This window comes from Malurus melanocephalus, unplaced genomic scaffold (assembly GCF_030028575.1).
Source record: "Malurus melanocephalus ecotype Western Australia unplaced genomic scaffold, MMel_1.1 scaffold_193, whole genome shotgun sequence".
NCBI classification, from domain to species: Eukaryota; Metazoa; Chordata; class Aves; order Passeriformes; family Maluridae; genus Malurus; species Malurus melanocephalus.
Window position 1 is genome coordinate 876,938 of NW_026623425.1, and position 26,280 is coordinate 903,217.

General features: G+C 42.0%; 1 protein-coding gene across 1 annotated transcript; it reads left to right on the forward strand.

The window, feature by feature from the left end:
• Window positions 1-33: 33 nt before the first annotated feature.
• TAF15 (TATA-box binding protein associated factor 15) lies at window positions 34-20,697 on the forward strand. Its single transcript, XM_057373330.1, has 16 exons — window positions 34-158; window positions 3,762-3,798; window positions 4,615-4,663; window positions 4,848-4,938; window positions 5,017-5,134; window positions 7,633-7,916; window positions 8,727-8,841; window positions 15,279-15,313; window positions 15,901-15,933; window positions 16,462-16,571; window positions 17,111-17,240; window positions 18,487-18,576; window positions 19,605-19,689; window positions 19,780-19,865; window positions 19,959-20,061; window positions 20,338-20,697. The coding sequence occupies exons 1-16, from the start codon at window positions 149-151 to the stop codon at window positions 20,375-20,377; spliced, it is 1,416 nt and encodes a 471-aa protein (XP_057229313.1). The 5' UTR covers window positions 34-148; the 3' UTR covers window positions 20,378-20,697.
• Window positions 20,698-26,280: the final 5,583 nt, after the last annotated feature.

A 26,280-nucleotide genomic window follows, 5' to 3' on the forward strand; every position in this document is an offset into this window, starting at 1 on the left:
GCGAGTGGTAKGCGCCGCGCGCGCTGATTGGCCGTCCGTCCCCGCAGTCCGCGCGAGCTGCGGGTGCCTCAGTGTGCGCGCGGCCGGCGCGGCGGGCGGGTTGGTCYCTGCGCTCCCTTCGCTCCCTCCGCCCCTCAGCGCCGCCGCCATGGCTTCGGGTAGGTGCCGCCAGCCCGCCGGGCTCAGCGGGCAGCGGCGGCTCCGCTTCCCGCCGCCGAGCGCGGGCGCGGTGGGGCGCGGGAGGGCGGGAGAAACGAGCGCCATGTGGCGCATGTGGGAAAGGCCGCGGCCATGTTGCGGGGGACGCACCCGCTTTTCCCCTCACGCCCCCCCCCCCACCCGCTCCGCTCGGTGAGGGGGAGGGGAGCCACGCCCCCGCCGGTGGCCCCCGTGGGCACGCCCCCTTCGGCCGAGGCCACGCCCCCTCCCCGGGGAGCCCCGCTGCGCGAGCCGCTCGGGTCACGCCCCTTTACGCGCGGGGGCGTGGCCGGACGGGCGCGCTCCCTGCCCGGATCGCAATGGGGGGACCGGGGTGGGGGGGCAGGGTCCCCTTGGGGTCCTGTGCTCGGATGCTGCGTGGGGTGTACTCCAACCTTTTGGGGTCTGGTACGCCCCCAGTTTGTGTGAACCGCCCCTTTGGGCTGTGCCACAGCTTCCTCCAGTTTGAGGTGTGAACCACATTTTGGTTCATTCCCCCCAATGTAGGCCCCCCATTCTGGACTACGTACACCCACAGGTGTGGGATGTGGACCGCATTTTGGTTCATGCCCCCAGTGTAGGCCGCCTGCCTTYGGCTTGTGTATCCTTCTCCCAGGTGTGAGATGTAAGCCACCTTTTTTGGGTCACGGCCCTTCCCCTTTGGAGCTTGGGTTGTGGTTTCCCCGCCACACACCCCGGTATGAGATGTGGACCCCCGTTTGCACCTCCCCATAACATGGTTTGTGTGCTCCCCCATGGATCAGCACCACCATGGAATGCAGGTGCCCCCTGCCTTGGGTCGTGCYCCCCCTTAGCATGGTACATGCCCTCCCCAACGCATCGCAGGGGAGCCACCCTTGTGTCCAGGTATGTGCTGCCTCTGCTCTGCACTTTGTGTGCTTTTCACACAGTGAAGTGAGAAAGCTTCACACCCCACTGCCGTGGGCTTAAAAACGCCCTGGCTGTGATTGTTTTCCAGGGGGGGCTTTAGTTGAGCATGGAAGCAGGATCTGCTGTCCCGGCTGACCTGACACAGCCCAGCTTCTCCTGGGGCCTCAGCGAGCACATARTGCTGCTGTTTTTTCATCCCCTTTGAGGTGGGGGTGCTTGAGTTCCCCCCGGACAGAGAAGCCTTGGATAGGTGTGGATCCTCGTGCATCCATCCCAGAGTGGGAGCAGGAATTCCAAGGCTGTCCGTGCTTTGTGGAGCGAGCCATGTTTTGTTATGGTCGAGCCATTTTGGCGTTGTCTTGTGCTGCATGTGTGAGTGATAGACAATACAAAGCAAGGGGTGTTACAGGAATCGTTTCACACAAGGAGCAGTTACATACCAGGAAAAGCAAATGTGTCCAAAGGTACTAAAGTGAGTCCAAATCATGAATTTTTTTACAAAATGAGTAAAGCTTGGCAGTAAACTACACCCACTTTTTCCCCATCCCTCAGCTACTGACCAGTCAAGCACCTGAATGTCTCCTGTGTTTTTAGTGTTGTTCAAACATGAGGTTCTTTTTATTTTGAGGATACTGAGAAGCRGTGCTGCCTGTTTATATGAAATACTTGATATGAGAACGTCAGTTTTCAAATGTGCAGGCAGCAGTTCCTTCTATCTTAGGAGGATTAAATCCCCTGAGCAGTGCAAGGTGATTAGGCTGCTATGTCCCACTTCATCCACAGGAAATTTTTCCATGAACTTTTTAAACATTTAAAATAAAAAGTCAGTGTAGGAATTTCTAGAATAAACTGTTATTTCCAGAAATCCTTACAGACTTTTGTACCCATTGAGCCCACAAAAATAAATCGATCAAAGGTCTGTAAGAGGTCTAGCAGAGGATGTAGAAAACTGTATAAATAAAGGAAATTCCTCTGATTGTGTGTTTTCATATTTTCTGGGCTCCTTATCTGGTTTTGCTTTCAATTTTTTCCCAAAATGTTGTGGTTTGGTGGAAGTTGGTTAGGGAGGAACTGAGGAGATTAAATCTAGTTCTTAAATTTATAGCTGGTAACATCCTTTAGAATTCTTCCTGATACAACCATTAGTATCTTTAATTAGTGGCATTAATGGCACGTAAATGTTAAACCACAGCCATGTTTCAAAATGTAGTTACCTGTTTGTTAGTTGACTTTGTGATCATTTAAATTGAAACAATGTAAAAATTTTACCTTTACCCTTAAAAACAAACTTGGGTTGCATGTCTACCCTGGGTATTTAATTGCTTTTCAACGTGCAAAAGCAATKAAATATTTGTGTAGCAGTGTAGAAGGAGGAGAAATGCACATCTGAGTGAAACAGCTTTATAGGACATGTGAAATTAAGCATCGTTTCATCTCTTCCTTTTGTAAATGTTTCTGTTRCAGAGTATGAAAATTTGATACTYTGTGTTGCTTTGAGCAGATACTTTWCCATTAAAAATGCTGCTTCAATTTTGAATATCTGGGGTGTTGCCCCCCCAATTCACATCTGTCGCCTTAGGTGATGCCCTCATCAAACCTCTGGCTAAGTGTCTGTGTAACCACTGGCAGAATTGGATTTATAACCTGCTCAAAGAGGGATAATGAGCAGATTCAGCAATTTGATGAGTGGTTTGATTGGAAAATGGTTGCAGTCATTTATGACATTTACCCTGCGTTGTAATGAATTCTCAGTGTCAGCGTTTTAGGCAGTTCTGGGTGTAGAGGTTGGAAAGGGAATGTGGGAGAAAGAGTGAAACTGGGGGTGAGAAACTCCTGATAATTTTTATTAGACCATGGCACTGAATTATTTATAGAAATTTGGAGAGAAGAGAAAAATTGCAGGACTGTTACCCAGAGTGTTTGGGTTTTGACAAGAAAGTGGGAATTTCAATCAAATTGAGGCTCCTGCCTAGGAAGAGAGAYAGATGGAGGCTGTGTTGTACAGAGSCTGGAAGAACACAGAGCAGAATGGGCTGTGAGAAACCTCTGCAGAGCTGGAGACTGCTCCAGACAGCCGGAATTGGGATGGATATGAGGCTGATGGAGCAGTGTGTGTGTGTTCTGTGTGCCTGCATCTGTCACGTGCTGCTGAGCTCTCAGTTGGGTTTTTCCTCTTGCAATGTGAGCAAAGGGAAGTGTCATGGCTCCATCCATGATTTTTCATCTCRCATTCTGCCTATTTCTGTCCTCTTTAGCTAGGCTGAGCTTTCTTAGAGCATCCTAAAAGGGGGTTCAGCTGCACTGACCTACTTTGCTCTGCCTGATTAATTAAGCTGCTGCATTCTGCTCATTGATGATGGCCATTGGAGGGGTTGTACAGTTCCGGGTATTTGAAAAGGCTCCTTGAAAGCAGAACTCAGATCCTTCAAAAGGGACATTCCCACGTGGCTGTAGCTGGTTTGTGTCCCCCACACCCTGTGCTGCTGTCATTCCAGTCTTAAATCTTTTTCTTTTGTTAATAAAGAGGAAGTTGTCTCATTTTGCAGGGGAAGTCGTTGTACTACCCAATGGATTTSAACCTTTCTCCCTCTCCCCAAATTTTCTCCTCTTACAGTAAGTAGAGACTAAAATATTCATTGGAAATTTTCAATATGACTTATTTCTTTTTCTAGATTCTGGAAGTTACAGTCAGTCTGGGGGCCAGCAGAGGTACGTGAGGATTTTTTTTTTTGCTGTTACCAATTACATCTGAAAAAGAAAAGACCGTTTAGTATTCTCAGCATGATGACTGCTTGCTCAGGATAGARTATTGATATGTTTTTGGAGTTAAGGATGCAGAAAACTTGCACCTGGACTTTAATCAAGATGTCTTACAAAACAAGAARAAGGTCTGTATTCCTGAAGAGAAGACAATAATCAGGTGTGAATTGGAATGTCATCTTGTAATAGTAAGAACTTCTGAACTGTCATGAATACAGAGGAATATTTTTCATGTGACAGCCTTAAGGTGTTCACTAAGATTTTAGTCAAAGRTTATTATGTTTGATATGTGGCCCAAGGCTGCAGGGTATATTTTAATGAGTGAGTGKTTTTATGGAAGTATAAAAATCATGGCTAATGCTGCTTTTGCTAATGAAAATCATAAAGTTCTGTGCATCTAGCACTGCCTGAGTTTGGGTTTGTATCTAAGTATGATGAGTTTCAGCATGTGGTTCTTGTCAGTTCATGAAGGCTTAAAGTGGCAGAATAATAAGTACACTATAAAATTGCAGCAAACCCAGTTTTCATGTACTTAAAATTTGAATTTGTGCTTGAAACACAGCAGRAATTAAAATAAGCTCTTCTGGCTTCTGACAATCAACCATTAATTAATTGATGCAATTTCAGTATGCCCAGAACTGCTGTACTTGCATTAAACACCTATTTTGGAATGAAGAGAGACTAAGAGACACCAAAAATACCTTTACTTTTCAACCTTTGTGGAGAGCACCCTAAGCACTTTTTAAATGCATTTTTCTCTTGCAGCTACTCATCCTATGGCAATCAGAGCAGTCAGAATTATGGACAAGGACAGGTATGTTGAAAAAARTGTTGTGGATTTCAAGGCAGATATTCCATGAGTGAAAGTAATTGTTCCTGGGCCAGGAAGAATTCCAGTCTCAGCTGTGCTTGATRTTTGCAGTTGTGTCTAGCCAAGGAAAACTGTATTTACATGCTGTGGAAGTCATACTTATTTGAGTACATTCTTGAAATTRCAGGGATATTCTGGTTATGGGCAGAGTGGAGACAATTCCTCCTATGGACAGAACTATGGAAGCTATCATGGGAACTATGGACAAAATCAATCAGGTTTGGCTAGCTTGTTAYATTCATTGGCAGTATTTAAAAGGTGAATATTGACTAAAAAATTTCTTCCTCAATTTCCAGGTTATGGACAGGATTCCCAGGGATAYGATGATGAATCCAATTATGAAAATCAGAATCAGAGCTCATATAACCAGCAGTCCTATGGCAGCCAGGGCCAGCAGAARGGGTCATCTAGAGGGTAAGGAAGCAGAGTTTACCAGTATCTATGTAAAATATTTCTAGTTGTGCATTCTTAACTAGAGCTATAACAAATTTCCTGTTAACATTGCTGAGAAAAAGACAAATACTTGAAAATCCACATCCTTGAGACATTTTTAATGTGTGAAAGACAGGAGGTATGGGAAGAGTATGTCTTTATRTAAGAAGGATGGGTGTAGTTGTTTTGAAGTCAGGCTGTATGGGGACATACTTTAGAAAGTCTTTGGATAGTGGCTACAATAAAGAATGAACTTGGCAGAGTGTTTTGATTAGGAGAAAGACCTATCAAATACCTCTCCAGTCACATTTTTTGTATAAACTTACAGAGCTCTTTCATTAACTTCAAATAAGCTGTTACCAAGAAACTCTTAGCTGCTCTCAGATTGCAGGCTGCTTATCTGACTTAGAATGCCTTTTCTTGAAAGAGAAGGGATTCAGAAATGTCATTTAAGAAATGTGTTTTGTTTTTCCAACTAAGTAGGTTTCTCAGAACATGATGCATTTATATCCTCATCAGTAAACGTTCACATGCATGCTGCTCTCTAATTCTGTACTCTGTGCTATTGCAAATGTGTGTTACTTGTGATGTTTTATTGGATTCAGTTTCAGGATTAATGATACAACTTTGAGAGTATGTTGGAAAATACAACCTAAYTTCCTGTAATAATTATAAGGCCCCTTAGTGCTAGAATACCTTCACTGTCTGCTTTACAAGCTTTGTGCCTGYACCCCGAGGTTACTGCTTGTCTTAGGGCTTTATTGAGGATCATGTGACCTCTTCTAAATAAGCTGTTGAGTACTAAACCTCATTCTTATGTCCAAGGTCCAAATGGTTTTGTATTTTCTTGCAAGGTGATAAAGCAGTCTGGACTTGAGCAGACTTRTACTTGGTTTCTGGTTTTGTAGTTTGTTCTTCCTCAATTTGCCTGCAGTAGTTTCTGTCACTCGGGTGTCATTTTTGCATCCCTAASAAAGGCATGGTTAAGTTTTGTTTTGGTTTGTTTTTTGAACATTTATTAGAGCTGTACAAAGGTAATAATGTAGCTTTTCATTCTGTAGATRTCCAGTAGAATAAAAATGCAGCACGTAGGTTCTCCAACAAGTTGTTTGTGATCTCGAAAATGAAGAAAAGACCTCGAAGGGAAATTTCTCAATGTATTGTTATAACAAATAAGGAGAAACTCAGAAATTAGATTATAGCAGCTTTGAAGAGGGTGGCCACAAAATTGTAGCTATCGTATGCTAGAGGAGAGAAAGGAAGGCAGCAAATAGTGGATATTCTCAACAATGCTTCCTTTGTTGGTAAAGGTAAAAAGACTAAAGCAGACCTGACTTTTTTGAAGTGAAGATAATAACAAAAATCTTCACAAGCTGTTTACCACTGGGATTAGCAAGGTTAAAGCTAAGATCTAGGCTAGAAGTGGGAGAGAGCAGATTAGATGGTATTTACTCAGATGGGATATTTTGGGATTGGTTAAACCCAATGCAATGGATCTGAAAGTGCTTTGAGAAGCTGGTGGWGACTTTCTGTAGGCTCTTGTATTTTTTTTTCCTTTTTCTGAGGTACTTTCACTAGCAAGTAAGATTGCCAGACTGGAGAGTGACAGCTCTAGTGCCTCATCTTTTGCAAAAGGGTGGAAGCAGGGAGAGGGAAGAGAAGAAAGTGTGGAAGAGGTCAGAGATGCTTTTCAGTTACTGAAGCAATATGACAGCTAAGGCACAACTAAGTACCTGGGGGAAAACAAAGGAATGAGTAACAGCCAGTGTTCTCCCTGGATGCAATTTATTTCTCATAAATCTATATTATGCCTTGCTATGAAGGGCTAAGCCAGCTGGAACTATTCTCTCATCTATCTAGATTTTCAAAATGCTTCAGTTTCCACTTCAGATGCTGAGGCAGATGTGGGGTAGGTGAGATTCCCTTGTGGTTACTAGAAAATTATTAGTCAGAAGATTTATGACTCCCTCCTGGAATGTAGAGCTGCATTGTGTATCTTGGATATGATACTGGTCAGTGTTTCTGATGAAGATTGCTGGGGTAGTGTAAGCAGCCCTGAAGTGAGAAGAACCACAGGTATGTTACAGACCACTGTAACAGAAAAATTCTTGACAAATGGTAGAATGCCCAGAAGAAGAGAGGTTGCAATTCRATGAAAGCAAAATTTTGATATTTTGGGTTATTTTAGGCAGCAGGTCTCAGCTACACCATATAACATGAGCATTGAGGCTCTGCCCTGCAGTTCTAGAGGGAAGAATCTGGTATTCAGCAGGTCACAGGCTCTCCATCAAGTGATGTTACTGGGGAGAGGGAGGAAAGCAAGTGTTGTAYTGGAATATGTGAACAGAGTGATGCTTTTAAGTTTTGTAATGAATTAACTGTGACTGGGAAATTTTAACAATGCCATGAATTTTCCACCGTTATTTTGCTCTCTGTTCTGTGAACATTTAGCTATTAATTCCAATTCTGTTTGTTTTAAGTGGAAGAGGCTCTTATGAACAAAAATCAAACTATGGTCAGCACCAAAGCTCTTATGACCAGCAGTCAAGCTATGGACAAAACCAAGACTCTTACGACCAGCAGTCAAGCTCATATGACCAGCAGTCGGGCTATGGCCACCAGGGCTCGTATGACCAGCAGTCGGGCTATGGCCACCAGAGCTCATATGACCAAAAGTCAGGCTATAACCAGCACCAAAGCTCATATGGCCACTCTCAGCAATCCTACCAGTCTCAGAAGGGAAACTATAGCCACAACAGCCAAGGTAAAATTCACAGGTTGAATTCAGTATTGGTTAATGAAATGGAGCRGAAACACTGAAATGGTTGGATTTCCTTCTGTAAGCAGCTGATTTGATGAATAGTGAAACTCTTTTTCCATGTTGATATTCTTGGGGAATGTTTTATTTGTTAAGACTTTTAAATCATTATAGAGAAATAAAAAACTCTTGGGGTCCCAAAATGGTTGAATTTACCTTTGTTAGAGGCAGCCTTGCAGTCTCTGTCTTTGAGTTCTGCAAATTCGAGATGGAATTTTCTTCCTAAGCTATTTTGAACCTTCTTCCTGCGTGAGGGTGACATGTCTTGATCAGTCATGAAGAGCTTTTGCACTTCACATTCCAGCTTTGTGCTGTGTAGGTGAATTGTGAGATAGAGGGAGAAGTTTAAGATAAATCCCTTTTCTTGCATTAGCTTCACACCAGCGGCACAACCCACTCTATTTATCCTTGTTCTGTCTTCACTGATGCCTTTTGCAAGCTGGGAGGGCTATATGGAAGTCAAATGGAAAGAATATTTTAGACAATATTTGGAAATACTGGAAAATTTGGAAAATTAAGTGTAATTACAGAGTGTTTGCTACATTCTGACATATTTTGTGACCCTGGAAGCTAAGGAAGATAATGGAGGAAAGTTCAATTTGGTTTTTTGAGAATGTCAAAGAGATTYAGGAGTTGATACTTTCCTGATGTAAATGGTAGAGTTAATGAAGGGGAGGTKGGAATTACAGGGTGGGAATTTTCACTGTGCTGCAGTTTGCACTACAATTGACTTGGGTTTGGTTTGACTCCTCCCAGATGATCGTCGTGAAAAGAGCAGGTATGGAGAAGATAATAGAGGATATGGCGGGTCACAGGGAGGAGGTAGAGGGGGATATGACATGGATGGAAGAGGTCATATGTCTGGATATAGGTAAGTGATCTCATTCCAGTGCCTGCACTTCCTTACCCTTGTCTCCTATTGTTTAGCTGATTTTAATTTTTATTTATTATATGTCTATTTCTAAGGTGGTTCAGATTTAGATTGACAAAAATGGAAGGTTTCTAAAATTAAATCTTTCTGCACTGCACAGAAAAGGGTTTGCCTAGGGGAACAGCTTTTAGGTTCACATAGATTGAGACCAAGCATTTGATTGTTGTGACACAGAGCTGCATTTTATTTGCATGAGTTGCAATACAAAAACTGCCTCAACCCATCCCTTGTTTTCAGTGACAAAAAACCAACAGCCAGTGATTGAAAAAAATTAATAAAATTCGTAGGTAAGGTATCTCACATTTTACCAGGGAATGATTTTGTCCTTGCAGTAATGGGCATAAAATTTAGTAGAACATTACTCATTATTTGCTGCTCTTTTTCATTGTTAAACTTGKATTAAAATTCACAGTTTTTATTGTTGATTTAGTTGTCAGTCTAAACACGTTTATTTTGGGTAGATCTGRAATACTGACARTGCTGTCACCCCTTTCCCCATTGCCTTAGGCCCTGGACTGTCAAGAAAATTTATGCACATAATTAATTCTGTGCTTGCAGATGATTTCATGCAGAGGTCTGCAATTGGGGCCTTGGCTTTAAAGCCTATTGAATTAAACATATGACATATTATTTATTAATAACTCTCCCAACTGGCTCCCCTTTGTGTGCCTCTGAGTGATTGGGGGTGGAGAGGGCTCACTGATGCAGGGCRAGAACGTTGAAGCTTCCAGAGAGCTTTGAGGTGTTGATTGTCAGCACCATTTACCCTTCCAAAGGCTGCACAGCTCTGGGTTATTCCTAAACTCCAGATGAAAAACTCTTATTATTATGCAGTGGTTTCTCTTGGAACTGATCTAATTTAAATAAAATAGTCCAGTACTTGGTTACTTTTAAAGGTGTTTGTTTTGAAACTATATTTAAAATCTGATTCTGAGATGCTCCCAAATTGTATTTAATGGCTTGTTTGTAATGATGTAGGAGTATCTTACCTCTTCTAGTTAGGTGTGGTTGCACAATTAGAAGATATTAGTGTTATTTGATGTTTTCTGGGGTTTTATATAATATAAACTTAATGCATATTTTTCTGTAATAATTTCTATAATAAGTACAAATGTCTATACTATAAATAAACATAAATGTATATAACATAAATTCTATAATATATATAGTATTTTGCATAATACAAACTTAACAAGCAGAATAATTTCTAAGTTAATTTCTATATTCAGTTAAAACTGAACTTTTTTTTTAAAAGTAGATTTTCCTTGTGCATGGGGATTATCCATATTCCTGTGATAAAAACTGTTTTTTTTTTAAAAAAGCTGTTTATAGCTGAGCCCTTTTTGATAAGAGGAATGAATGTGAGCTTCAAAAAACATACTGCTGATAGATTTTGTTATTCTGGAACTAACTCGGGCCTTTGCAAGATACATAGTAAAATACATTAATGTCAGTGAAAATAAAGCCTCTTGCAATATTTTTCCAAAATGGAAGAAGATCTTAGCTCACACATCGTATTAGATCATAGTGCTTCATTGGGCTGGGAAGCCAAAAGATGGGGAAAAAGGGGAAGTGAATGAAGAGGTGTAAGAAAGTACATTGAAGTGGGAAGGCATTTATTAGGAATTCTGTCTGCTTCTRTTAAGTGATGTTGGCTTTAATGGTATTTGTTGTGGGAATTTTCTGCTACTACTGTGTCATGTATCTTTATTCAGTCTTTTTTGCACAATTATGACAGAGGATTCTGCTTCTGAYATACTTATTTTACCAGACATGCTTTTTAGAAAAGTCTAAAAGGTTAAATTAAATAACAAACTCTATAATGAAGGGGAAAGTAACTTGTAATAAGGTAAGACATCATGTTTAGTCCTGTGAAAATGTGGGGTTTAAGGGTATGGTTTTTTTGGGGGGGTTATAATCATGGGTTTCATGTATTTGTTTATTTATTTATTTATGGGAAAATATGCATAGAGTCAATATTAAGTCAATCAGGTCAATATTAAGTAACCACCATTTTCAGTTGTCCTGATCACATTTTTATGTTTAACATTCAATTGTGAAAATTCCATAGTCATCAGGAAATCATCTGAAAATCTTGTCTACACAGACACTTTAATGATASTGWAWTCACAGAATCCCAGAATGGTTTGGGATGGAAGGGACSTTAAAAATCATCTTGTTTCACCTTATGCCATGGGCAGGGACACCTTCCACTGATCTCCATCCAGCCTGGACACTTCCWGGGATGGARTAATAATAATGTAGGCTTTGATTTTTACAGTGGTTAGAAAATAACATGTAAATAAGTTATAATAGGGCAAAATATTGCTCCTTGTCTTTACAAACAGATTAATATCAAATGTAAGACCACAGTAAATGAATCTCTAATTCTTTGCTAATAATAAAAATTCTTCCTTGACTGGTGTTTAAACACAGGGAGATCTTGATGCACCTTTAGAGGTGAATTTTTATTCTGGTAACTAGAAGGACTTAGACATGTACTGTACTGAGCGCTCTCAACACTCATTTTTCTTTTKTGCCTGTGCAAAGTCACTCAGCATTGAGAAGAAAATATCTTTTGAGAAATTCCTGTTCAGATTTCTTAGTTGATATTAGTCCAATGGAGAACACACATTYTATCATGTGTCAGAAGGTCACATTTTAGTTTTAATAACTTAGGGATTCAAAATTATCCTTCAGATTTTGTTTTAATGGTCTTCAATTGCATCTTAGGGGATTTTAGTAATATTGTCCCACYCTTTTGTTTTGAAGCTTGAAAAATTGGTGAGCTCACTAATTTTTWYTCTGGCTAAAAAGTGTYATCTTTTTGTTAGAAAAYAGGTATACCAGGTCTTGAGAATGCRAAGTTTTACCCTAAGTTATTCACCCAATGTGTTTTGTTAGAGTCCTCTTCTGAAAAATAAGGAATTAATTGTTACTGTGATTGTGTCTGAATTGTTTTGGTAAAGCGTGTAAGTGAGAAATACAGGAGCAAACAAAGCAGGTGAGAGAAGCTCTGCTTTTGGCYCTGCTCATGCAGACTGTGTTGGTGGAACTCCACAGATGTAGTTTAGAAGAGATTTACYATTTTGTTAGGATTTGTCATAGAAATCCTGACTTTGCTCAGTAGAGATTATTTTTTAACTCTTGTGCAGATTTGTGATGAACGRCTCTAAACAAAAGCTACCTGTGCAGCTTAATTGTTGTATCAGCTATTAGGAGTGGGAATTAGTGTGATAWAAAGAAACTACAGCTTAGTGCAAACGTTCTTACAATAGTGTGGTTTGTGTTCAGAATTAATATTTTGACTTGTAACAGATATGCTTGAGCTTAGCCTTTTATAAAGACTTTGGAAGAATGTGAACAGAGACAATAAATACAAACAAGGGAGAAAACCCATCTGTCACTGACTGCTGGTGCATTAAATATTCCTTTCTTGTTTGTAAAATACASTCTTAGGTGTTACAGATACACTTGGTGAGACAGGTACATGTTGGAGGCTGAAAACTGATGCCTGCATTCTTAGTGCTGGTTCTGCCAATATCTGATCACTTCATAAAATTGYGTTTTGTCGATGCTTCCCAGATATCTGTGCCTTTAATTAAGAGTTATTCCCAACYGGTTTAAGCAATATCCAGATGAAGTCTATTAGGTGATGGTAAATCTATGACTGARGAGAAAAGAATATCTGAGAATTTTTCTTTCATAGCAGCAAATTCACACTCTGCGAGTGGTGCCTTGTCACATTCTGGCTGCCTGCAGTTCAGTCTCATATTTATTATCTTGGTTGGTGGCACTGCTGGGTTTGAACTGCCTGTTCATGTTTSTAACAGGATATTAAGACTCCAAAATCCATCTGGGCACCCATCTCTGAGGTGTATGTGCAGACCTGGTAAAGCAATGCTGCAGTTGTATTTTCCACACTTTTTATAACAGTAATGTGGGTAATAATTCAGTTGCTGAATTGAATTTTGGGTCTCAGTGAGGGGTAAATCTGAGACTRTGGCATCAGCTGCTGGCAGTTTCTRTGTTTGCCRTGCTGCAGGAYATCCACCWGATTCCAGAGAATCTGTAGCTTTGGCTAATAATTGCAGGAAGRTAACACACTTCAGTTTTGTAAATCACATAAAAAGTGCCACTTTAAAATGTAGGAAAGCATTAATCCATCACCAAAGGTATCTGACAATGACTTGATGCAGATTTTTGTTGGGTTGGGCATGTKAGACTAAGCAGAAGATAACATGCTGAAACATTGTTGGGCAAAAACTATTTCTATAGACATCAATTAAAACACAGAGATCATTGATTGCACTCATTAGTGCAGAGTGCAGAACTACTGTATCACAGAATTAGGAATTAGCCCCTGGACTGTGACTTTCTTTATATTTTACATATGCAACTCTCACTCAGGATCATGGTGCACACTTTTTCACCCCAGCATCCTACAAACCCTCACTTCCAGAAAATCCTGGATGYGTTGACACCAGCTTACTTTCTATATGTTTTTAGATTATCGGGTATTTCTAATTTATGCTGCTGTACACTCGCACATCAGAAAACRGTCTTGTTCTGGATATTGCTGTCCTGATGAATTGGGATTATAATCTGGCATGGGAAAATTTTGATAATGTTTCCATGGTTGGTATTGTTCACTCTTGTTATTTCTGAGTTAAAATCCCAGAAGAACTAAAAGTTGTTATGTCATAATAAAGGAGTTGGTTTTTTTTAAGCTGGAGTGAATTGGAGGTGGCAGAAAGGTATTTACAGTAAATTTCATGATCACCATTGTGTTTATCATCAGTACTTGAAAACAGACAGCCTTGAGTAAAGACTAACACTGTTACATGTAAAATCTTTGATGAGCAGAGTGAAYTAATGAATAAGTGACACTTCAAATTAGCATTCAGCTATTTCCTGAATATTGTGGAACAGCAGTAAGATCTGCAGCAAAAATTTATTTTAAGGAAAGTCCCAGTAAAAGTGATATTTTCTGTMATGCCAAACATCTGATACTCGTTACATGTACTGTCCCAGAATGTCAGTCACCCTCCAAAGAGTGTCTCTTAATCCAGGTTTGATTATAASCTCTTGAAATTTTGTTCCTCACTTGGGGCAGATTTTCTCGCGTAAATGTTAAGTATCAGCAGCTTCCATTCATGACTTTGCATTTGCTGTAACAAATGCAGAGTCCAGAGAAATTATTCCCTAATTTTACTTCATTGCCTTTTGCTGGGTGCTGGTGTGCCCTGTTTGGACTCTGATGTGTGAGCAAACAGATGGAATTAACACCTGGAGTGATCTCTAGTCATGAAGTGCTTTGGTGAAGAGGCACAGTAGCTCCAGAGGCTGAGAATTTCTCTGCATCAGGGTTTGAGCTCACACTGCCTTTATCTTGGTGGGAAAGCTCTTGGGATCAGGTGATGCTGTCTAATTTTGAGGTGGCAGCTGTGTCCCCCACACAAAGGGGAATGAGTACACACTTCTACATGGCAATATGAGATAGTCCTTCTGACATTTGGTTATTGACTTTTTTTTTAAATCCAGTGGTTGTATTTTTCCTGAAGGCTTTGAATATTGATTATCTTGTGCTCATAACATGGATGCAGTTAAAAATACTGTTGTGAAAAATCCTTCCAGTACAAACCTTTGTAGTTAAAAGAGTGAGGGTTTATTTTCATGCACATAATTGGAGACAAAACAACCTGTTTTAAATCCCCTTCTAACCTTTGAAAATTGATGTGTGTATTCTCTTAACTTGGTCTACATTTTGTGCCACAGGTTTTTCAGAATGAATGAAATAAAACTTCACGGCCTCTGCTTTTGAAGCTCACATACACACACCTTCTCTGTAATGCCAAGTGCTGTAGTACAGTAGGTCCCCACAGACCCTTGCTCAGAGAATGGCTCATTCTGATAATTTATCCCCTGTATTATAAATGCATAACAATGGAGATTAATTTTAGCTCTTTTGACTACTAGGAAAGTACTAAAGTACTAATTATTCCAAAGTAGCAATTACATCTACAATTAAAGCCCACATTAACCTTCATGAAAATAATGTTTTTGTTTAAACCCCAGTTTTGAATAGCTGTTATTTTGGCTGATGGGATGGGAGAAAGTATTGAACCAACCACACGTGTATGGGTTAGTTTAAAATACTCCTTAGGGCTTCTCTTCACCAGTGCAGCACCCTGAGAGATTTTTTTCTTTGTAGTTTAATCTTTGAACATGAATGGGTAGTGAGGAGAACATAGAGATGGTGCTTTAGCTGCCAGACAGTAATTCTCAACTTGTCATCAGTTAACTGTAGATTGAGCCTTGGGCTCAGCACGTAGAGACTTAAGGAAGAAATCATTTCTTCAATTTTTCCTCTGCAGTGGTGGTGACCGTGGTGGCTTCAAAAATTACGGTGGTAAGTGCCGAGTATCCAAAAATGTTTCAGTGGAAATTCTTTATAAATCTAAAAGCCACCAATATCTTGTTACTATCTAGTAGAAGCATTATAGAGTTTTGGTGAGGCTGGTGTGTTCACGAGTTTTAATAGCCAAACTTGTAGCAATAAACTGGATTTCTACTCTGTCAAATTGCATGAAAGAATTTGTGGAGACAGTGACGTTCACCGGATTGTTTTTTTTTTCTTTTCTTTTTTTAATTTTTGTTACAAATGCTTCTTAGAAGGGTACTAGAGGTAGAAAAAAAAAAGTGGAAAACTGCTTGGTGATGTGACAACCAGCATTTGCAAGCAAACACCAGCACAGCATCAGTGTGGCAACTGCCACATGCTGCAAGTTAAAGAACRCATTAACGTCCTACAGACACCTTCTGTTGAACATTTAAATCTAAATATTCTCTAAATCTCTGGTTAATGTCGTAGATCTTAGATGCATTGCATACATTCTTTATATATTTTCTTGTTGCTAAAARAGTCACTTGAATGTGTTGTGCTAAAAATAGTATTTTTTCTTTCTTTTTTTTTTTTCTGTCAAACCCATATCATAGGTCAGAGGGATTATGGACCGAGATCAGATGCTGGTAAGAAAACAAGCAGTGAGTGGGAGTGGATTGTAGCTCTTAGGTCACTGCTTTTAAAATGTTTKTCTAGAAAGATAGATGTGGCTGCAATTCCCATGGCTCAATAGAAATCCAGCTAAAGCATGTCTTCCTTGAAAGAAATGCAGTTAATTAAAGTGCACATGAATTTTTGGATGTTAATGCAGCAAGTAAGAATCTCTTGCTGAGCCCCTTGCTTGAGCCAAGCAGCTGCTTTCACTGCCAGCAGACTTCTGCTAAACTTGTGTTATTTATAACACACTCTGCTCTGGTGGGTTGGGATGCCCAGCTGCATGGAGAAGTTGGGTGTGAGGCAGGCAGCTGGTCAGTTGTCTACTGTACTCAGTTAATGGTGTTAACTTCAAAATTAAGCTCCCTGCTCCTCTTCTATTTCACAAAATATCTCTGGGATTGAGGAGTCTGCTACTGGGCAGCAYAGATCTGTGCTTAAAATATTGCTGCTGTTGCTCCCACAAAAACACATGGTAAATGTAGCTTAATTTTCCACAGATTCAGAGTCTGACAACTCTGATAACAACACTATCTTCGTGCAAGGACTTGGAGAGGATGTTTCAACAGATCAAGTGGCAGACTATTTCAAACAGATTGGTATCATAAAGGTATGTGAAACGAAAAATCATGGGTCAGAAGGAAGAGAACTGGTGGATTTGGTGTGCTGGAAATATACTGGTATCATTCAAGGCAGAGTTCTCTCTGCCTCCCCAGCAGTTGTAGATAATATTTTATCTGGGTTCCCAGCTGACAGCTCATTTGTAAGCTGGCAGCCCTAGCACCTTTCTCCTAGTGACATTTAGATTGCTTTGTGTCTCTTCTTTAGTCTTTATGACCCTGACACTTTAATCCAATATGTGCCACCCTCATACTGCAGCACTTGTGCCTCTGTTCTGTGGCTGCTGCTCCTGTTTCTGCGATTCTAAATTTGGATTTTGTGCACTTGACCTCATTTTTTTTGTTAAAACTGGGCCCATCTTTACTTCATGGAGAACAGCCAGTCAGTATCCTTCAGTCAGACCCCTTTGTTTCTGCAGGCCTGTTCCAAGAGAATATTCTCACTAAAGATACTCAGTGTTACAGTTCACRCTCTGAACTGACTTAATCAGTATTTCTGCTGTGCCAAGTGTACAACCTTTCTTTTCAGACCAACAAAAAGACTGGCAAACCCATGATAAACCTCTACACAGACAAGGACACTGGCAAGCCAAAGGGAGAAGCCACGGTATCTTTTGATGACCCTCCTTCTGCTAAAGCTGCAATTGACTGGTTTGATGGTGGGTGAGAGTTATCTGTTTTTTTTGGCTATTTATGAATCCAACATGCAATGGAAAAAGCAAATCAATAACCTCATTGAGGACTCCATGATACTTCTTATGTGGCATTTGGCTTGGGGTTTGTTTTGTTGGGGTTTTGGTTTTTTTTTCTTAAGCAAAAACCTATAGTTAATGGTTTCTTGTGTGTGCTGGATTTCTCTCTCATTAAACAGCAGCTAGTGATTTAGACCAAAAATGTGCAATGAAACTGAAGGTTTGTTGCTGTACCTCAGTCATCCCTTCACAAGGTACAAGAGGTGGTATTTGTGTCACTTAATGTTTAGACCAACAGAGCGGTAATCTGTGTTAGCAGCTGGAGGGATTCCCTACAGTGTTGCATTGATATTTTTAGTGTTGTGGGAGCATTTTTAGAGTTTGGAATGGTTGTGACAATCTTGTGCTGCGTGCTTTGTGTATATACAATGAAGAGCAAGGTTTGAAAATKATGTGTTTATCCCAGAATTACATTGATATTAAACTCTTCAGACTGCAGGAAATACAGCAACAGTCTTGTGATAATAAACTTGAGGGGGTGAGGGTAAAGTGCCTGCTCCTGTCACCTTGTGTGTTCACAGAATTTTAGTGATATTGGTTAGAAACAAAAGGACCTACTCTGCATCTCGTGAGAAAAGATACTGCTTTAAAAAAATTACCATGGCACATTGTCTGATGTTTGTATTTGCTAATAAAATGCAAATCGACTTTTGTTTAAGAGGGTAAGGCAAATATGACTATTTTAGGCACATGTGCAGTGCTGTTTGTCTRTGACAAACATTTTCTCTATGAAGAACCCAGTCTTTGAGAACCATGAACTTTATTTAATACACTTACTTGGGCGTTAAATTTGGGCTGGCTGTTGAGTGGTACAAAAGCCTTGTTGACTTGGTGGAATTACAGACAGTTCAAACATCCAAACTGCTTCCCCACAAGCATGGCCAAAAATCTTTTTAATGTTCCTACATCTTTAGATTRCAATTTGCAGATCTCATTTAAGCTAAAATATCTGTGGTTTTATGGCAAGTTTAGCAAGTATCTCAGTGTTTCCATCTCAATTTTGGACCAGTGCTTTCAAAACCGAGAGATTTACTGCAGCCTGCCTGTGTCTCAAGAGTTTTGTGTTCAGTCTGTGTGTGCAAATCACTTTTGCTCTGCTGGGCTTGCTGCTGTGTTGTTGGGAGTTCTGTTGATCCTTCTTCTCCTCCCACAGGAAAAGAATTCAATGGCAATGTTATCAAAGTTTCTTTTGCAACCAGAAGACCTGAATTCATGAGAGGAGGTGGAGGTGGCGGGCGTCGAGGTGGGACTAAAATCTGTAGAATCCTTGTTTTTGCCTAGYTTTTTTTCACTATGATTGATTTATTAAAGAGAAGTTGACTTTGAAGCAGTGATTCATCAAATATATGASCCTTTGGGATTCTGCCAGGAAAGGGAGTAATAAGGATTGAACCCAGTTAAGTAAACTGAAATCTGTAATCTCTTTTGCACAGYACAGAATTTATGCTTTCCGTTAGAACTGGAAAATCTCCAGATCTTGTCTCAGCCTTGCTTTTAAAGAGATAGTGTAACAGTGATGTTGAGCTATACCAACCCCACATACATAGATGAGAATTCCCAGTGAGTATTTGCTTGTTACAGCAAGGCCTTGAGATACTCTGTTTCCAGCTGGTATTAAAACWGGGTACATTATTCAGCTGCTGYTGACTTGGAGCAGCAGTTAGATGTCTGATTCCTTTAATTCTGGAYGTATCAATCTGCCTGATTCTCTGAATGTACAATTTTGTCACTAATCCACTGGGTATTCATTACCATTTTCCAGGAATCCTGCTTTGGGCAGTGACTGTCAACAAATTCTAGTTCTGAAGTCAGGCAATTCTGTAGGCTGATGCAAAATTATTCTTCAACAACTTCAGCTGGTGGAAAAGTTCTTAATTTTGTGATGCAGAAAGCAAGAATGTTGTCCCTGTTCCTGTGTCAGAGGCATCCTGGGATAAATCCAGACAGACTTTTTTTATTGTTAAGGTTTTGTTCTGTGACTAAGTCTGGCCATATGTGACTGATCTTATACCTTGTTAAATCTTTCTGAAATTTTATTAATGCATGTAGTGGGTTTATATTTACCCAGTGGCAATCCAAGCAGATCAAGTTTCCCTTTACTGCTGAAAAAGAATTTTTAATAAATAGCGGGAATGTATTTGCATTAAACACTCCTTCCACTTTCTGAAAAGTCTGTCTGTCATTTGGGTTCTGAAGGCAGTGACAATCCTTGATACAAGTTTTTCATGTGCACGTCCCAGACCTTTATTCTGATTATAATTTTGTCTGCAGGTTCACGAGGTGGCTATGGAAGAGGTGGAGGTTTCCAGGGTAGAAGTGGGGAACCCAAAAATGGTGATTGGGTTTGTCCTAACCCGTAAGTGTCATTTTAATGGGGCAGGGGTGTTTAATGTGTGCTYTCCGAGTTTCTTCACAGCTCAGTCTGGGGAATCCTTGTCTGTTCCAGGTCCTGTGGCAACATGAACTTCGCTCGCAGGAATTCCTGCAACCAGTGTGGGGAGCCCAGACCAGAAGATTCRCGCCCATCAGGAGGTGTGTAAAAATACCTACACTTCTTAAGTGTTCAAAAGGTTCATGTCATTACATCTTTCTGTAAATCCTGATGTGTTTCTGTATTTTTCCCAGATTTCCGTGGGCGAGGTGGCTACGGAGGAGAGCGGGGCTACCGAGGGCGTGGTGGCCGAGGAGGGGACCGGGGAGGTGGCTACGGGGGCAAAATGGGAGGAAGGTAAGAGGAGCCTTTGTCGTTGCTTGGCTSTGGGATTGATAGGGACTGTGGGAAAARSCTTGTTTATGTGTGTGCAAGCCATGAAAATACTAACTACAGATAGGAGCTTCCGGAGAAAATCACCCGGTCTGGCTGTTGAGTTTTGTGAATGTTTTTGGATGAGGCTGTCTATAAACACAGAGCAGCACACAGACGTCAGCCTGGAGATGTTTGACTAAAAGAACTATTTATTTGCTTCATTTGTTATTTGCTTAGAACTTTTTCTTTCCCTTCCAGAAACGATTTCAGAAATGATCAACGCAACAGACCATACTGAAGACCACTGTGAATGTTTTGTTTGTCTTCTTGATGCGTTTGATAGTGAAATTGCCTGCAGCTTCACCCATGGCCTCTTTCAATAGTGGAATTGAGTGAAACTRGATTTTTATTTTGGTGGGAGGGACGGGTGGTTTGGGAGGATTTTTTTTTAAGCAAGACATTGAAATTTAATCTTAATTTCCACATTCTCCTCTTTTCTTCCCYTCCTCATACCTTTTCAACAGGCCCTAAGAAGGAAAAGGATAAACTGTAAAATATTGCCAAAATATGAAGTGTTTTGTAATACAACAATAAATGCTGATTGTTTTATTTGTGAAATCCTACTGTTTCACAATTATTCTAGTTGCATGCATTTCCTTATGTGTTCCCAGTTTTCCTGTGGTATGTCTTAAGCAGTGAATAGACACTTGTTTGAAATGGCACTGCAGCTTTGACCCGAGCTCTGTGTGTTCACAAAATCTGCAGTCAGGTCAATGATGTCCTTGCTATCTATATCCTCTATCCCAGACTTGCAGACTTGTCCCCTGCTCCTTTCCTATTTCCTTCCTGTGGTGCCTGCAATCCTGATACACCTGCTTTGGTGTGCTCTGCACCAGGAGAGGAGCAGGCAGACAGCAGTGTGAGTGTGCTCTGCTGCTACCAAAGGGCAGAACAGCTCAAAACCCAAGGTGGGTTGGCTTTAAATAAAAAGGGATTTGCTACATCTTGCTGTACTTGCTGCWTTTGGAATGCAGGTGATGGAAACAAGCGTGTGCAGCTGCTTCATCTTGGAGGTCAGATGTGGGTGAGCTTCAGTAGGTGCGTTGTGGGCATTTGGGATTGAGCTCCAAGGAAACAAAGGGGATGAATTATCCCTCCTCACACAGGTCTYTGCATGCTGAAGGTGAGGAATCTGAGAAGGTGGCACTGCCCCWGTCAGCTTATGTCAGTGCTGACATGGCATCACAGACCTTTGAGGGAGAATGTCTGGTTGTCCAATATTCCAGTGGGCAGCACTATAAATAAAAGTTACTTGGGGTCTGGGCATAGAACTGAGTGATATCTCAATGAGAAATGAGCAGAAATGGGTTTTGTTAGGGTTCTAAGCCACCTCCCCAGGTTGGTGTGTGTTCATGGTGATGATAACAAAATTCAAACCAGCATTACCCGTGGTTGTAAATGTGGTAACTGTGCTGGGCCTGTTGTAGGTTTCTCCTGSAAAGGCATTTATCATGGATTGTGGGCAGCTTGTTCCTCTTAAAACCATAGAATTTGAGGTATATATGTACTAGTGACAGTACAAAATTCAATGTGTGGCCTGTGAGGTGTCAGAAAGGCAAATGTGGTTGATTATTTCAGTTTCTGCTGTTTTGCTAGCTTAGAAATGTTTGAGACAGATGATTTTTGGAGTTACTGTTTGCAGAGAAGAGGCTAGAGGGTGCTCTTGCCTACTGCTCTGCTGGCAGATGCAGTAATGGTGCCAGCTGGATGGGGTGGAAGGAAAGCAGCAATCAGCAGCTGAGARCAGCCTCAGTGTCCCTGCTGAGGTTTGTTCTCCAGCAGAGCTGACACCTTGCCCTGCACAAACAACTGTGGGGATGCACCTGGAGCCCTCAGAGCTGAGAGGGGAACTGGGAGTGGCTGAGCTGAGCAAAACCCAGTGGTGGKGCAGCATCTCCCCTCTGCTCTCTGCAGTTCCCTGTGCAGCTCTGGCTTTYTCCCTCCTCGATAGGGGCTTGGTGGTTGAAACAGCTGGTGCTTCCAATATTGGGARCAACAGTTGCAGCTGCCTTTAATGCTGCCCCAGCTTCCAACCCTTCCTCCACCAGGCTAAGAACATCCTCTTCAAACAGTCACTGCCCAGATTACCAAGCAGACAAGTCTCCAAGTGAGCCACAAAACCGCTGGAGCTGTCACCACCTTCTCAGCTTTTCCAACCTTTTCCAACAATGCCAAGCACTTGTGTTCTTTGTTCTGTTCTGCACTGGGGCAAAAGTTCCTGCATGGTTTTTAAAACACTCTCAGCARCTGTTTGGTCTTTCAGAAAATGAGAGGACAGAGAAACTGCTGCATCATCTTGATTGGTTGTTTTACTTGCCTTTGGTGCACCAAGAGTTAAATGAGCTCAGAGAGGCCTGGGAAGATTTCTGTAAAAAATATAAGCCCAGATGATGTTTTAACTATGTGTTTGCCCTCCAACTGCTTCTGCCAAGTTTCTTGGTCCTACTTTCTCCACAGCTGCCTGAAATTTGCCAGGACAAGCTTTAATCAAGGTTAAAATGAAAGTAAAAATGTTGTGTATTAAGGATTGAATTAGCTTTAGTTCTTCCCAGTGCTGTGTGAGAATTTGGTAGGACTTCATGTACTGAGACTTCARACTGAGGAGGGACAGGACAGTGAATGTATCAGGAGCTGGAAAACCAGGAGAGTATCCCAGCAGAAAGGAGCACTTTGGGTTATTCTCAGCTGGGAGCAGCTCTGCTCTGCTGCCTTCATCCCTRTTTGTGCTCCATCCTTCAATAACACATTTTCTTAGTGGTGAGGGTTTCATTTTGGAAATCAGTCTTGCATGGAATGCTGRTGGTTTATTTATAAAATCAGGTCTAGCACTTGCCAAGCTCAACAAGGACTTGGTGGAGAGAAGAGGGATGCCARTGCAGGAGTGGCATGTGATCCTTACAGAGCTGAAATGCCACAATAATAGCTAAACATTTTCAGAGACGGACAAATAGTTTCCATGCRGCCCTCTGCAGCCAAACCCACCTCACCCTGAGAAGAAATGCAACTTTAAGTTGCTCAAATACCACAGTCTTAARGAGAGATATGGGGGCAGTGACTGAAGCCAATCTCTGGAGTCTCCAGGGGTTTGAGGCCAGGATCCAGTCCGTGCTGCTTTGGCTAATTTAGAACTGATAATTCCCATTTCCAGGGTAACAGAGCCTTTGTGACCATGTCCCAGTAGATGATGTTGCTATTGCTGCTGTAACAGTTGCTTGTGAAGTGTTGTAATAAAACACCACTGTCAGAACGCACCCAAAACTGCTTTAAATTCCACTTTTCATACCAAGGTGATGATGTTTGCTGGAACTCAGGTTCTACCTTTATCCTAGAAAGAGAAGCGTGGTTTTGGCTTTTGGCTGAGCAAACAACATTGAGATTCAAACTGCTCCAGCAAACTGATGTGTTTGTAGGAGGGCTCATCAGCTGCATGCAGCTTCTTGACCTCATCAGCTTCCAGGAACTCCACACACAAAAGGTAAATCCGGGGGGAAGTCTGTGCAGAGTTTGCATTTTCTCTTTAGCACCCCTCGGGTAAGTGTCTGTTCCTGGCTCTGTTTGAGACAGGATACTGGGCAAGGCAAACTTTCTGACACATTTTAAAGGCACAGGAAAGTCCTTTGACCTGTGAGAATTTACTGTGCACGAATGAAGTACCCAGCAAACAGTGTCTGAGCAGAAAAGTGTCACCCTTGTGACAGCCCAAGGAACGTTAAGCTGCTCATGCCTTGGTAAAGAATTTGWCTCTTGCAGGCTGGGGTTGGGAGGGAAAGCTGTGACTGTGCCCCTCGTSTGATCCAAAGTGATCCTGGCTCTGGCCACCTTCCAACAGCAGGATGAAGATTTTGGGCATTGCCTGGCACAGCACCCACTGAGCCATCCTGAATGGCTGTTCTTGAGAGGGTGAAAGGGAACAATTTGAACCTGTTCTCAGTGCAGAGCATTGAAGGTTTTTAATGGCAGCTCCTTGTGCATCACATCCAKCTTGGGGAGGAGCTGCCACAGAAGAGTAATGGGGTTGCTATTTGCTTATCAGTTATGATAAACACTCAGCTCTGAGCAAGCKCACGTCACTGAAGTTTCATAATTTTTGTTGAGGAACTCTTGGATCTCACCACAGACAGATCCACTGGTGCTTCAGCTCTTTGCTCTGCAATGCTCAGCTGCTTTTGCTGTGRCCCTGTGGACAAACCAGCCTCCCCCATTCCAGACTCCATCCCTGTGGTAATGACATTTAGTGCCCCATGATGTTTTCAGGTCAATATGCAAATGGTATTAAATTAAGAACACTCTGGATCTCCAAGCTGGGGGGTGTATTAGGAAAGGGTTTGGAAACTAAGCTCACTGAGGGCATTAAGATCTTTTGAGTTAAGCTCAAGGGAGAAGGGATTTTCTCTAGAAACCCAAGAAATCAGCAATGATTAGGCCACCAGAAGTTGTATGGATCTATTTATCATGTCCTTGAGAATGCTTTTAGTAAAATTTTGTTGGTTCTCTGCCACAGGCTTGACATGTCAGATTTCAGTTTTGGGGTAGAAGTTCGAAGGACTAAAACTTTTTTTTTTTTCTTCCCCATTTCTGAGCTTTCATCTAACACTGAAAAAACTGCTCACCTTTCCATGAGATAGTTTTTTCTGTTTGTGATACTGCTTTGATTACAGCAGCTGGATAAACATCTTTATACTCCCAGCCAAAACTCTGCAAAGAACTATGATTTTACATCTCCAAGGCTGGGCTSAATTCTTCTCCATCTGAATGCCAAAATCCCTAAGGACTAAGGCAGCAGCCCCGGGMAATGCCCGGTCGGAAGGCTGGCTGCTCCGGGGGCTGCAGGTGCCCTCCCAGCCGCTTCCCACATCACAATGAGCAGAGGAGGGCGTTTCCTGCTCCTGCTGGAGCCCAGCCAGTCACTTTCTCATCATCCATATTCTTAAGTGGAAGAGCAGATGGATCAGTTGCTTCCTAGATACGACGCAAACACGGATGCATTTGCAGAAGGGCTGCTTTTGTTTTGAAAGGAAGTGTGAGGCTGACCTGTGTGAGGAGCGGCCAGCCCTTGGCTCTCCCTCCTCCCAGGGCTGAGAATTCYCCTCACACCATCCCTCAGGCTGTGCCAACTGCCCACTGTGCTCTCCAGCAGCTCCTCAGKCAGTGCCCAGTCACAACCTTCTTAATTTCTCCCGTATTTTTTATCTTGTAACTCAGTGACTTTCCCATTTTGCCATGCCAAGCAGATCCCCTTCTCTCTCCTTATTCTACTTCCCTTCCCTACACCAGCTGAAAAGCAAAGTGTCACAGGCTCCCGCAGCTCTCTTCAAGCTGCACTCGACAGATGCTGCTGTAACTTCAGGTTTTGGCATGATTAAAARGGGGAGGAAGGAGCCTGGGCTTTAAAATAGGTGTGCGGTTGAAGCTGGCATGAAAACAAAAGCAGATACAAGTCACATCCTATTTTTTTTCCCCTTGAGCCAAAGCAGAATCAAAACATCCTTTGGCTTTAGTCAAATTAAAACAAAACAGTCAAACAAAATACTGCTGTGAGTAAACAGAGCTGTTGACTTGTCACTGCAACCTGCAAGAACATGAGCTGTGTGTGAGTTGTGACACAGCTGTGACACAGCTGTGACACTGACACGGGGGCAGCAAACAGCTCCTCCTTGCCCACGGGTCTCCTTGTCCTACAAGCAGGAGGAAAATGTGGGCATGAGGTGTGTAAAACACAGCCCTGAGTGTTTACTATGTTTATGTTTGTGTAAAGCTTGAGAAAACACTGCTCTGGTGTGCAGACTTTGCCAGGCCCAGCTTTTAGTGTTGTTTTGCTTGTGGCAAGTGCTGGCTCAGGGGGACCCCTGGCCTCCAAGCCCCGCATCCGTGGATGAACTCCGGTTTAGAAAAAGCTGGAATTGCTTTGTCCTCTTTTCCCCAGCTTCAAACCGGGCAGAGCCGCTGTCCCAGCTGGCGGGAGGAGCGGCCCGGAGAGACGCACCGGCAGCGCGATGCTCCCGGGGGACAGGGGACAGGGCACGCCCGGGGTCATTGCCCCGCTGGCGGCCTGAGTGACACGGGGGGGCTCCCCGAGCACGGACAGACCCCGCCGCTCGGTGCTGCCGCCGGAGCCCGGCCCTCGGCCGGGGCTGGGGCTGG